This window comes from Bos mutus, chromosome 20 (assembly GCF_027580195.1).
Source record: "Bos mutus isolate GX-2022 chromosome 20, NWIPB_WYAK_1.1, whole genome shotgun sequence".
Classification (NCBI taxonomy): Eukaryota; Metazoa; Chordata; class Mammalia; order Artiodactyla; family Bovidae; genus Bos; species Bos mutus.
This window is the reverse complement of record NC_091636.1, coordinates 2,755,346-2,768,822: the sequence shown is the minus strand read 5'-3', so window position 1 is coordinate 2,768,822 and position 13,477 is coordinate 2,755,346. Positions and strand designations below refer to the sequence as shown.

Here is a 13,477-nt window from a genome sequence, read left to right as displayed (position 1 = left end):
AGTTCACAGATAAAAAATTACCCGATGGAAATTACTGTAGGTGTGATAGGTATATAGTATAATTACTGAAATATTAGTGATTTCAAAAGTAGAATTATGCTCATGAACTGTACTAGACTAAAAAAACCCCAAACAGGTATAACCAAAATGAAGCATCTTAAGGGTACTAATTACTGCATGTAAGGAATAAGAGTTCAGTCACTTACTGTTTAGTCACACAACAGGAGAGGCAACAATATGGTCTCCTGTCTGCTGTGATGAAGTTCTGAAACTATAGGGAAAGGAAACAAAACAGTCCTAATAGCTAGTAACTTACAGTTTAATAGGAGAGAGAACTAGCCAATACTAGGCTATATTATATTTATCCCCAGAAATACAGAAAAGAACTAGGTGTCCAAGAACACTAAGTAAAAAGAAAAGGAACAAAATTGAAGCATTTAGTAGCATCTACCATGTGACTGGGTCAGTAATACCAGTTGCTTTATTACTGTTAGATAACACAGATATATTGTTACATATTTATTATATTATTTGAAAGTGAAAGTCACTCAGTTGTGTCCGACTCTTTGAGACCCCATGTACTATATGGTCCCTGGAATTTTCCAGGCCAGAATACTGGAGTGGGTAGCCTTTCCCTTCTCCAGGGGATCTTCCCAACCCAGGAATCAAACCAGGGTCTCCTGTACTACAGGTGGATTCTTTACCAACTGAGCTACCAGGGAAGCCCTATTATTTAATCTTTACAAAATCCTAAGAGATAGATGATATTCCCTTTCTACAAATGAAGAAACTGAGCCTTAGAGAAATTAAATGACTCCTTCGAGTTCTTTCAGTTAACACAGTGACTAAGGATTATAATTAATAATTACTTCAGGATGGCTCTACCAAGTTTTTAGCGAAACCTGAAAATTTAAGAGACCTAAGTGAGTTATAATGGGTCAAACGAAGAGAATAGCATATGTGGTGATTCAGTGAAAGATAATGAAGGGTATCAAAAAGAGTGAAAATCGCTCTGTCGTGTCTAGACTCTCTGTGGCGCCATGGACCGTAGGCTGCCAGGTTCCTCTGTTCATGGGATTTTCCAGGCAAGAATACTGAAGTGGGTAGCCACTTCCTTCTCCAGGGGATCTTCCCAACCCAAGGATCGAACCCATGTCTCCCGCATTACAGGAAGACTCTTTATTGTCTGAGCCACCAGGGAAGCCTGAAGGATATCAAGGGGAAGGCAAAACAAATTTCTTTGGCCCAAGTATAAAGTATAAATTGGGGTTGAGTTGTGGATCAGGAAATTAGTTTTGGGAACTCAATAAGTTAGGTACCGTTAAAGAACTCAAGTTTAAATCAATAATTTTACTTTGACCCAAGAAGCATGTGATTCTGGGCTTTTGGGAAGTGAAATGATCAGATCAAAATAATACTCAAGGAAGGTAAGCTTGTAAAGCATGAATCTATAAAGAACTGACAGAAGGCCTGCATAAGTGGGCTATAGAGGAGAAACAGAAGATTCTCACAGTTGATGCTAGTATACAAACAAATAGAGCAGATTAATTATGGGATGACTTTTCCAAAGATGATAGAGACAGCAAACAAAGAAATACATCAACATTTCTTTTGATAAGAAATGTTAATAGAAGTATGCCTGAGGGATGTAGCTGAAACTAGTTTTATTTAACATTCTGAAAACCATCTGAAGATGGTGATATTCATTGAAATAAAATGATACATTTTAATACTGTTTCACAAAAGCACAATTACTACTGTTTATTACTAAATATCTCCTGTAACAGACATATCCAGTTTTACTTCCAGCCTTTCCCCTTACTTCATACTAGACTTTCATCTTCTACTCTTTCCTGATGCTCCACCTCATTCAGGATTCACCGAATCCTGGTGTACAGGAACTATGGGAGATAGTCTTAGAAAGTTAGTCTGAAGCCAAATGGAAGGAATTCTTTTTACAGCAGATAACCTGAGCCAGATTCATGGTTTCTCAGTTTAGACTATGCACTTGCACAGAGTTCTGTGGTTATAAAGGCCTCTGCTTGGTTCAGTGTGCTGCTGCTGAAGACTTTAAATTCTTAATCATTTATGAACAACACACACCACATTTTCATTTTGTACTGGGCCCAGTGGATGATGTATGCGGTCTTGCAATAACATGAAGAAGTTATTAATTCTAAGAATTGTTGAAGTTCACATTATCAATAGGGTAAAATAAGTTTGGATAAATTCATGAATTAATGTAGAATTCTTAATGAGGTCTGTTTTTAAGAAGCTGAAGACTATCTTTTGGGTTTTCTCAAACCTTTGAGGATGATGTAATAAGGGCAGCTACCAACAGAGGGCCTAACAGAAAATGAAATTTCCTTTCTCATTATGATCTATCTGAAACTCAGAGACATGCATGCAACTGCTATAAATCTGAGTAAACAATGAATTACAATAGAAATGTTGATCAACTACTTTTCAAAGGAAGAAAAACTTGAAATAATGATTAAAAACCAAACAGAATTATGAATGAAATGTGACACTTCCCTCTCTCTCAGCATTTAAAAAAGTAAGTTTCTTTGATGGCTCTCTATGACCCTTATTCTCACTCTAGTTTCCCCGGCAGCTTCCTTGTCCTAATCACTTAAACAATCTTACATCTTCCCCAATTAGACAGAAACCAGAATTTACGACTGGAAAACATATCAAAGCAGGAAAAGGATACCCAAGTATTAAAACTAACTGTGAAGGGCTGCCCCAGGACAGAGTCATTTCAATCCTGTGTCTGTTAGAAAAAGCTATTTAGAATCTGGAATTATTGAAATTTAACCTTAGATAATTAAAAAGTACATTAAAAAGTTACTAGATATGTTTGCTAAATTTGCCGTATATGCCACATATAATGAATCTGCTGGGAGAACAAACTTTCTCTCAAAAAGGCCAATGGATTTTAAAGTTACGATAGACTTGCCAATTTAGAAAGCTTCAAATTCACCAACAGAAACCTTGGAATAAATGCAACAAGGGCTTTCCAGTTAAAATCTGGGGACTTAACACAATGGTAGCCTCCTCACACACATTATTATTATTTAGAAAACTAGACTATTTCTAAAAATGTCAAATCTGCCTTTTCTAAGTGAAGACAAATTTCCTCAGAGAAGATTCTGTAGGAGAAATATTCAGATTTTCTGTTGAGGACATTAAGTTCTATTTTCCAATTAACTTAAGGCAGAAGTCTTCAAAATATGGTCTGTGAGCCACCAGCATCAGCTGAGAACTAATGAAAATGCAAATTCTCAGGCCTCGGTCTAAATTTTAAAACAGAATTTTAAACCTCTTAAAACAGAAGCTCTGGGGGTAGTGGGGCCCAGTAATTTGTATTTTAACAAGAACTCCAGAAATTCTGACTATCACTAAAGTTTGAGATGACTGCCTTAGGTAAATAAACATGAGGCTTTTTAGTACTTCCTAAAAATTAGGACCTTTGTGATTTTAATTCCTAAGCAAGCAGTCAGATAGAAGAACACCAAAATTCAGAGACTGGCTTTGAGGACCATAAATAATAAGTAAGATTCACGCTGAAGAAGATAAAAATACAAAAAACAAAACAATAATTATTTGAAAACATGCATTATAAAAGTAATAAGGGACATTAAAAATTTTACAGTAAGATAACATGCTTTTCATTTATTTGTTACTAGCATTTTCAATATAAATATTTTGAATATTAATATATAAACAGATTTCCATTTATAAAGGTCAGTTGGTGATGATTTTTATCTTGCATAACTGCTTCTATCGCTGAGCCATCTTACTTTTAACACAGAAATAACGTATTGCTTTAAAATCAGGATTTAAAAACACATTACAATAAAGAAATCGATTAGAAACAACAAAACATGCATTAGGTAACCAGCAACTGTACTGAAATAGATACACCACTCACATATTCCATTATGTAAATGAATTCAAAGATGTTTCATGACTGATCAGCTAGAAGGGACATAATGATTTATAATTCAAATAACTGAGCACTGAAATCAAATTGAGTTAATATATATTTCTAAATATGCAAACCTGAAATAATTGTTAAAAAATATAAATCAATGTACCCAAGTTGAAATTATGCCCATCCCTTGGTTTAAAATGTTACAGCTTTTAAACTTTTATCTAATAAGCTTTTGGAAAATATGATTTTTTATTAACTTCAAAAAGGAATGCTCAAAAGCAATAAGTGACTTGTAAAATAAAAGATTATAGTCAGGATTAAAGAATATATAAAAGATGTAAATGATAGGAAAGGATCTTAAATAGCAGATACAAATAAATTAGGCTTTATGTAAATTAAACAAAAAAGAATACAAATCAAATTAATTTTATATTAGATTTCAATTTCAACCTAAAAAATAGGGTAAATCTAAACACAGATATGTGCTATAAAATAACATAGGCTTCTTTTCAGATAATATGTTCTCAAAGTAATACATTGTGAAAAGGCCAGAGTTTGCAATACTAGGAAGTACTTATAAACCACTTCATATGTTAGAAATAAAGAGTATTTCAGCATTATTATTAAAAAAATACAGGTTGAGCTTTTTTTTTAATAAGAAAAAATACATATCTTAAAAAGCCAAAATGACCACTGGAATTGGGTTGTACATCACTTTCCAGTAAAAAGGAAAAACAGCCTGGACAGGTGTAATTTATCATTTTTCTGATTTAATATCAAAGAAATATATTAAAATAATAAAAAGAATCCTGAAATCCTCAAAATTTGTAGTGATAAATAGCCCTCCCTGTCTTTATTGCATTATACCTACTAACAGAAATATTGCATGGTGGATTTTGCCAGACAAGGACGATTATTTTCCAATAAAAAGTTGCATATTAAATTCCAGCACAAAAGTGGGTGTCTAATACTTTGGAAATCTTTTATGGTTTGCCAAGGAACACAATTTTAAACTTAACTAATACAAACATATTCCTGGAGTGAACCCACGTTAAAGATTTCTATCCAGTGCCACCCATTTTCAGAATGCTGTCTTCATATTAAAATATCAGCTAATCTTAGTGGTTAACTAAACTAACACTTATTTTTCACAACTCCTATATATTTGATAGCTAACATATAAAACATAATCAACATGCTTCTCTCTCATTGGTAGAAACACTACAATGCTATCAACTATGATGTAGTAAGAAAGGATGATTCTGGTTTTAGATTTTAAAAATCTGGTAAAGAGAGACCTAACCATTTAATGTGTAATGGGAAATCTTATTCTAGAGTAAACAAGATGTTGATTTGGTAGAGGAAATAATCAAGGAAGTGGTCAAAACCCTTATAATTCTCTTTCTGTTACTCCTTTGTGCCTATTAACTAGAGAAAATAATACTCATTTCAATTGAAATGAACACTGAAGAAATACTGACTCTTAGGAATTCAGTTTTTATAAAATAACAGTTTTTAGAATATACTGACCTTCTTAAGATTAGTTATATGTGTTCTTTTAAAACACCACCATCCTGACAGTTATGAAAAATCATGGATTAAAACATATGTGGTTGCCTACTTTTTTATGTATCCATTTATAAACCTGGGTGGATATAAACGTAACTTTTGCTAGTTAGAAATCTATATATCCATATAAATTCAATTGTGACTCTGAATAAAATGTTTCATATTATGTAGCTAATATAAATCTTTCAAAATTATGCATTTATAGATAAAGCTAAATGAAATGCTTTTTACTTAAGAAAACCACTTGAAAAATTATAAATAAGGAAAATACCTGGCCAACAGAATGCACTTGTTAGGTTTGTTTATATACATTATCAGATACAGTAAAAAGGATATCCAACAGAAAGGTCATTTAGGAACTGCAGCGTCCTTGAAATTACAGGCTCACATCTTCCCCAGTATTTAAGGTTTGTAACACTAAACATGAAAAAAAAGTTTTTAATTATAATTAAGGTATTTGCTTGTGTAGGGAGAACATGGAAATACACATCATTCATGTAAGCTGACCTACATCACAAATACCTCACGAAGTGGGTTTAAATACCAATGGAACATTTTCTCTTCTTTTTATTTCATGTTCAAAATTACACACAATCGATGCACAAGCAACATTATTCTCCAAATGGTCTATTATTCTATAAATTTCTTTTTGTAAATTAAACTTGCCTAAGTGTTTCACAAAAGAAACATTAAGTTTGTATCCAAAACAAACACAGTAGGGAGTGACAATAGGAGTTTCAAAGGAAGTCAAGTAGAGACTTACACTTACTGCCAAGAAATGAACCATCAAATTTGGGGTTCCAAAACTTACTTCTTAGGATCATGTTTGTTTATCTTGCTTTGTTCTCTGCAAATAAGGCAGTGCTACCTATCTTTTACACAGAGGAAGTAAGGTGTCAAGTGGAGGCACAGAACCTTAGGCTAAGTGTACAGCGCTATTTCTTGACCAGAAACTAGTTAATTCTACTAATATTACAAGGATAATTTAAGGACAGGTTCCAAGAACATGTCTCTGATAGCCATAGGTTTCTACTGGAATCAATGAATGCCCTGTTTGAAGGCAACCAAATCTCTCTCAATGATTCCAATTTGTAATAATCTCTTGAGTTGGTCTTTAAAACTGAGCACTTTGTTTTTAATTTAAAAAGGCTGCCCACTGAACTGAAGTTCAGCAAAGTGTGTAAACTTCTCAAAACTACGTTTTGATACTGTATACTGCAGTTGCATGGATACCTTGACAAATAACAATGCCTTTTGGATGGTGAATTTTAAACATGTAAAATTAAATTTCAGATAAGAACAATGCTACCATTCTAAAATTAAAGCATAATTTTAAAAGTCTGTTATTAAAAATTAATATATATGAAGATATTTAAGCACAGTAAGAAGATCAAATCAATACAACAAAAGAAAAATCAAAGAACCAAAGCAGGGACTCACATTTTCGTCATGAATGTTTCTAGAACATGGTTGTCATCTGTTATTCCTAAGACTTCTGACATACGGGCATATACCTGCATGAAAACATTTAATTGTCAAAAACTTTATCATTAATGTATATTTTCTACAGACTATTCAAACTGAATAAATGTAAAGATTTAATATGCTGTTGTATCCACAATGATGCAGGGAACAAGTGGGGAGAACAGAGTAAGAAGTTTTAAAAATTTTTTCTAACTCCTCTTTTTCTTCCAGGAAGCACTTCCCTTATTTGAAATACATATATACCCACAAAAACCCACATTCACCTACTAATTTTAGTCCCAGCATACCACATGATTTCTTTTTTTTCAAAGTGGTAACAAACTCATCTCATAGATGGGCTGGAAAGTAGAGTGCCTCAATAAAAGATTCCAACATTTAAAAAATTTCCATCTATTCCAGGTTTTGGCAAGCCGTCAAATAATTCAGGATTATGTTAGGCACTTATAAAAATAAGAATTAAAAAAATAAGAGGAAGTTAAAGAATTTATAGAAATTTTCCTCAAATCTCTCTCAACAAGTTCCCCCAAATATAGAGATAGGTCTTACTTTCCATGCTGAGACTGAAATCCCAGACTCAGGGATTCTCTGCTGAATACACCGGGGCCTGAGAATCCACTAAGCTTTCCATTAGGGTGTGCTGGTTGCAGAGTTTGGGGTGTAACATTTCAGTCCCAACCCCAGCCACCTTGAGCTTATAAATACATATCCCATTACAAGTGGGAAAATGCCACTGGCAGCCAATGGAATATTCCCTAATAGCCTGGCAAAGCTGAGAGGTGGGTTGACACCTTCACACTCCCTGATGCTCTGGTGTGATTCCAGGTTATCTCTGCCAGACACCAGCTGTATGGGATTTCTCATCTCTGATTTGATCCCCTGTGATTCTGTTCTCTTACTTTCTCCTGATCTGCCTGTTTCCTATGGTATGGCAACTTAGCGTTCACTTATTCTGCCTTTTGTTTTTCGTATGTAAACACTACCTTGATATAATGCCATTGGTTGTGAAGGTGAGATGGAAATCACAGGATACCACACATCATCCAGAGTCACATGGTAATAGAGGGGAGAAAAGTGGTCCAATTGCAGAGATCTCATGTTTGGCTTTTAAACATTATTTAAAGAGAAGTTTGTGTTCCAAGCTTTTGACTTAAGTTCTATGACCAGAAGCTCCTCAGGCCAGTAGAGTGAATCAGGGGGAGAAAAAGAGGGAGAGGGGGGAGTCAGAGGGGGCAGAAAGATGGAGAGGAGAAGCTGGGGGAGAGAGAAAGAAAGGAAGATGGAGTTTCAAACTCCTGTTAACTTCTGCTAACTTCTGAGCCTAAATTAAAAAGCATTTCAATAATAATATCTGTGACTTTGCTCATGAGAAAGGCCTTCATCTCTTGTACCATCAAAGCTATCACTGTTTTGAAAGATGTTTGATGGAAAGAGGGAGCTAGGGAGAAAGAACTTACAGAAGTTAGTTACCATCAAATCCTCAATCATCAGAAACCTTTCAGCACATAGAAGGCTCCAAGGAAGAATGGTTGTAAAAAGGGAAGTGTCCCTTATCTCAACGTGATCTAAAATCTCTCATGAATGGGAATAAATTGGGTCCCTTGGAAAATCTGATATCGATATGATTATGGCACACAGGGCCCTTCACAACTTCGCCCCAACCTACTTCATCTTCTATCATTTCCCTCAACTTAAAGTCACAATGAAAAACTTATGAAATGCTGAGGCTTGTCATGCAATTACAGAGCTCTATATGTTCACAAGCTGTTTATTTTTTCTGAATCATCCTTCTTCTTTGTCTTCCTCTGATTCTCACTCAGAAGTCATCTCTGAATCCTCCTTCCATTTCCAGGTTGCACTCTCCTTTATGTTCTTATAGTTTCTGGTCCATTTCTCTAGCATGGTGCTTTTCACACTGTAATTGCTTGGGTGTTCATATCTCCTGCTACTGCTAAGTCGCTTCAGTCGTGTCCAACTCTGTGCGACCCCATAGACGGCAGCCCACCAGGCTCCCCGTCCCTAGGATTCTCCAGGCAAGAACACTGGAGTGGGTTGCCATTTCCTTCTCCAATGCATGAAGGTGAAAAGTGAAAGAGAAGTCGCTCAGTCAAGTCCGACTCTAGCGACCCCATGGACTGCAGCCCGCCAGGCTCCTCCGTCCATGGGATTTTCCAGGCGAGAGCACTGGAGTGATGTGCCATCGCCTTCTCCAGTCCATATCTCCTACTACCCTCTATTTTTGTAAAATAAAATTTTACATTTTCAAGATTTTACAAATGCTATTTTTTATGGCAAAGATCAAATTAATTTGATTTTGCCCCATGCTACACTGAATAATAAAAATAACAAAAATGTGATTTTTAAACATTTAAACATATTAAAAATATTTTTAAATTGATAGTTCCTATAAGGAAGTTTTCTGTTGTGTCTCTGGCATTCAAGAAAGAAAGAATCTAAGCAGGCAGGTCTATTGTGCTCTGTTGTCAAAACAGCTTCTCAAAGCATCAGATATGACCCAATAAGATGCTAAAAAAACAGTCAACATTGACACATGGCAGTGCTTTAATCCACAATTATCCTTGTAACTTGCACCATTCCTTTTATCATCCATTAGCTTTGATTCCCATTATCCCATCTAGAACTGTGTCAACGCTTTTGTCCCTAGGGATTTCTCTCCACTACTAGGATCTGACAGTCAAGCTTGAGTACTAAACAGGATCATTACCTCTTAAATCCACTTATCTGATCTACTGAATAGTAAATTGAAAAGCTCATTAAGAGCAACAATCTGATTTGTTTTCACGTGTGACAGGGTCATTTAAAATCAATGTATGATTACTGCATTTCTGTTAAAAGACCATCTCACATTTTCCAAGGTACCTTATCATGAATTCAGAGAGCATGCAGATAATATGAAAATGTCTTTAAACATTTGAAATGCAGTTATACCATACATACACATAATTTGGGGGTGAGGACTAATTTGTCCAGTGAGCAAATATCTATAAAATTGTTTATCATAAAGCACAATTCAATGAAAGTTTTCTACTGAAAAAATTCTAACACAGTATTTAGGGGTTTTCAACATTTTCTAAAACTTCTATCACTTCACCCAAAATAATTTTTATAACAGCAAGAAGAAACTATATCACAATACATACTCATTATAAGGAAAAATACAGGAGTTGGCATAGGAATGAAAGAAAAGGGAAAAAAGCTCACTTTCAGTTCATAGAGTCCTAATCTTTTCTTTCATTATCAATTAAGATAATTTGATCCTAGTGAAAACTAAGCAAATATCTAAGAAACAAAAGACTAATGAGCCCATTTGTGTTGCTATCTCTCTCTGAAGGACACGGTGAAGCCGCATAAACCGTGGTGCCTTTGGCTGCATGTTTCGCAGAGTCAGAGGCGCACACACTGTCCTCTAGTTTTGCCGTCCATCGTGCCTGCCTTCCTCTCTTCTTTAAACATGCAGGTTTTCCTATTAGACTACAAACTCCCTGAGGACAGAGATGATACTCTTTCATCTTGCATCCCTATTACTCAATAACTGTTGAATGTATAACAAAAATGCACATTTTGGCTGATTCCATTTCATTCATAATTATTTTGACAAAAGGAAAAAACAAAAAAAAAGTGTCTTTTTATACAAAGAACTTTTTTGTGTGTAAAAATAACATATTCCAAATTCCACTCACTCAGGTGACCACTTGCAAAATTTCATTATTTTAAAAGATGTAGTTTTTAAAAATCATTATCATTTTTCAATTGAGGTATACTTGATTTACAATGCTGTGTTAGTTTCAGGTATACAGCAATGTGATCCAGTTATACACACATACACATATATATATATATATTCTTTTTCAGATTCTTTTATAGATAATTACAAGATATTGAACATGGTTCCCTATGCTATATAGAAGGTCCTTGTTGTTTACTATAGAAAGAAGTAATTTCAGTGCTTACATAATACTTCAGGAAGAAGCCCTCCTTGTAGATTCACTAAGAAGAGCTCTCTCCCCTCCTCTGGATGCTCAGAGCATCCACTGTTGCAGGCCGGTTAGCGGCACTTTTCACATAACAGAACATCATCCTGCTGTACTAATAATTTTCCATGTTAATATGTATTTCCTCCATTACTTCATGCTGCCTGAGGCCAGGAAAAATGTCTGTTTCTTTTTACAGTTCCAGAAGTACTTAGTACACTGTCTTGATAAACTTAGCAACACAGAAAGGCATAGGTTTTGGTCCCAAAGATAACTGGATTTGAGTTCTGCCACTAATTAGGTGTTAAAGTCTCTGAACCTTGGTTTCCTGTTTTTCTGAGAAAACAAGAATGATAAAAAGACCTACCTTATGGGCTTTGGGGAAGATTAAATGATGGTACCTAACAGAGCCTGGCATTGAGTACTATCCAACAAATGCGGCTTCCCTCCCCAACCCCTTTCAGGGACCCCTTCTAATGTAGATGTGCTCAATCGAGTCCGACTCTGTGCAACCCCATGGACTGTAGCCCACCAGGCTCCTCTGTCCATGGAATTTTCCAGGCAAGAATACTGGAGTGGGTGGCCATTTCCTTCTCCAAACCCTTTCTAGTATTTGCTAGTACTGCCAGCTACTACCTTTCCAAGAGAAAAGCGATTACATAAAAAGTAGCAGAATGGTTAAGTGCTTACCTTGAAGACTTTCACACAGAAAAAAGGTGAAAACAAACAAAAAAACCCCGTAAAATGTGTATTAACTTTGAAATCTTTGTGTATGTTCAATCAATTAACACACTCTTGTCTTCATATCTATTTATCTGGCTGCTTCAGGTCTTGGTTGCAGCACAGGGCATCTCTGCTGCGGTACACGGGCTTAGTTGCTTCGCAGCATGTGTAATCTTAGTTCCCAGATCAGGGATTGAACCTGGGTCCTCTGCATTGCAAGGCAGATTATTAACCACTGGACCACCAGGGAAGTCCCAATTAACACAATCTAATCATGGTTAGAAATGGCATTTGTTAAGAGCATAAAGCTTCAAATTTTCATGATACAAAACCAAATTCTTTCTACTTCTAGATAGTCATTGTCTTAGAAGCTAGGAATATCACACATTTTAACCAGTCATCCATTTCTCTGGTTCTTGAAATACAGGAAGTCATTAGAAATGTAAGAAATTACCATTATTAAAGACATAAGAAGGTATGCTCCTAAGACACTGTCTTAATATGTTTTATTATCTCTATTCATTTTACTGTAGAGCTTCTTTTAAACTCCAGAAAAGAGCATTGGATACAAGTATAATGCTTCAGTGACCCAATACGTTCTTTAATTTCTAAACTAACCAAGTGACAAATATTGCCTGAGCATATGCAGGTACTTGAAATGATCTTAATCTGGTTTTTAAAAAAGAAGCCAGACAAGATAAGAAAACCAGACAAGGGAATACACACACAAACAGCAATAAGATTTTGAGCTATAAATTTAATAAAGAACAAAAGCATGCGCTGTGATAATTTTTTAAATTGCCTTTTTTTCCAATCCTAATCCTTGGTCTTGGGTATCTGCAGTGTTGTCTCTAACATTCTGGTTATAACTTTGAAGAAACTAATTATGTCAATCCTTAAATTTGAAGTAGATTACAGGACTGGGAAACCCAGAATATTAGTTCCTAAAGGTTGTATGGATATATAATGACAGTCACAGAAATTCAATAACAGCCCTCTATGAAATGTACTCAAAAGCACCACATGAAACAAATTAAACAGAACAATGAATCTCTCATTCTGCACAAATAAGAAAATAAGAGAAAACACTGGTTCTATAGGTTTTCATAAGAGTTGTTATAATGAATTAAGATTCTGGATAATGAATCTTCAGAAAATTACAATAAGTTAATACCCCTGGGCCTTCTATAAATGTTTAAGATGTTATAACTTCTCAAAGAGCTTTTATAAGCAGGCTCAGTGTAGAAAATTAGTAGTGCTGTGGAAATCAACAAAATATTTTGCCACCAAATGATATATTTCCTGAACCAATTCAGTATAAAAGAATTCACATCCAATAATACAAAATTGATACCATAAAATTTTAAAAACTCAACAGTTATAAATTTTAAAGTATTGTTTTAATCTACTGAAATGACTTATAAATCAAGATTTTTAACTGAATCTAATTTGGTAAAACAAAATCCGTCACTGGAGAGGATTCAATATAATAAAAACATTAACGTTCCTTAGAAAATAATTTTGGAACTGAGTATGAACTCACTTCTTATGAGTAAGAAACCAATTTCCACATTTTTTCTCAGGCTTCAAAGTGCCCTTGAGGCTAATGCAGTGCTCTCTATATGAGACCCATTAAACAGAAGGGGAAGGGAGGGAATAAAGGGAAAGGTATAAGAGGAAACTAATAGAGTATTTAATGACCTGGACCTAAGCAGTTTGGAACTAAAGATATTGAGCTCTCTTGTTAATGTCTGAAGCAGAATAAAACATAACC

At 34.9% G+C, this 13,477-nt stretch overlaps 1 protein-coding gene across 7 annotated transcripts in view; it reads right to left on the bottom strand.

Annotated features, from left to right (window-relative positions):
* RANBP17 (RAN binding protein 17) overlaps window positions 1–13,477 on the bottom strand; it is a 369,878-nt gene that overhangs the window by 105,607 nt on the left and 250,794 nt on the right. For all 7 annotated transcript variants that reach the window (XM_070357405.1, XM_070357402.1, XM_070357403.1 and 4 more), the window contains 2 exons: window positions 6,947–7,020; window positions 5,843–5,923 (listed from right to left, as the gene is read on the bottom strand). In XM_070357405.1, coding sequence (XP_070213506.1) covers window positions 5,843–5,923; window positions 6,947–7,020 — 155 coding nt within the window. The remainder of the gene's footprint in view (window positions 1–5,842; window positions 5,924–6,946; window positions 7,021–13,477) is intronic.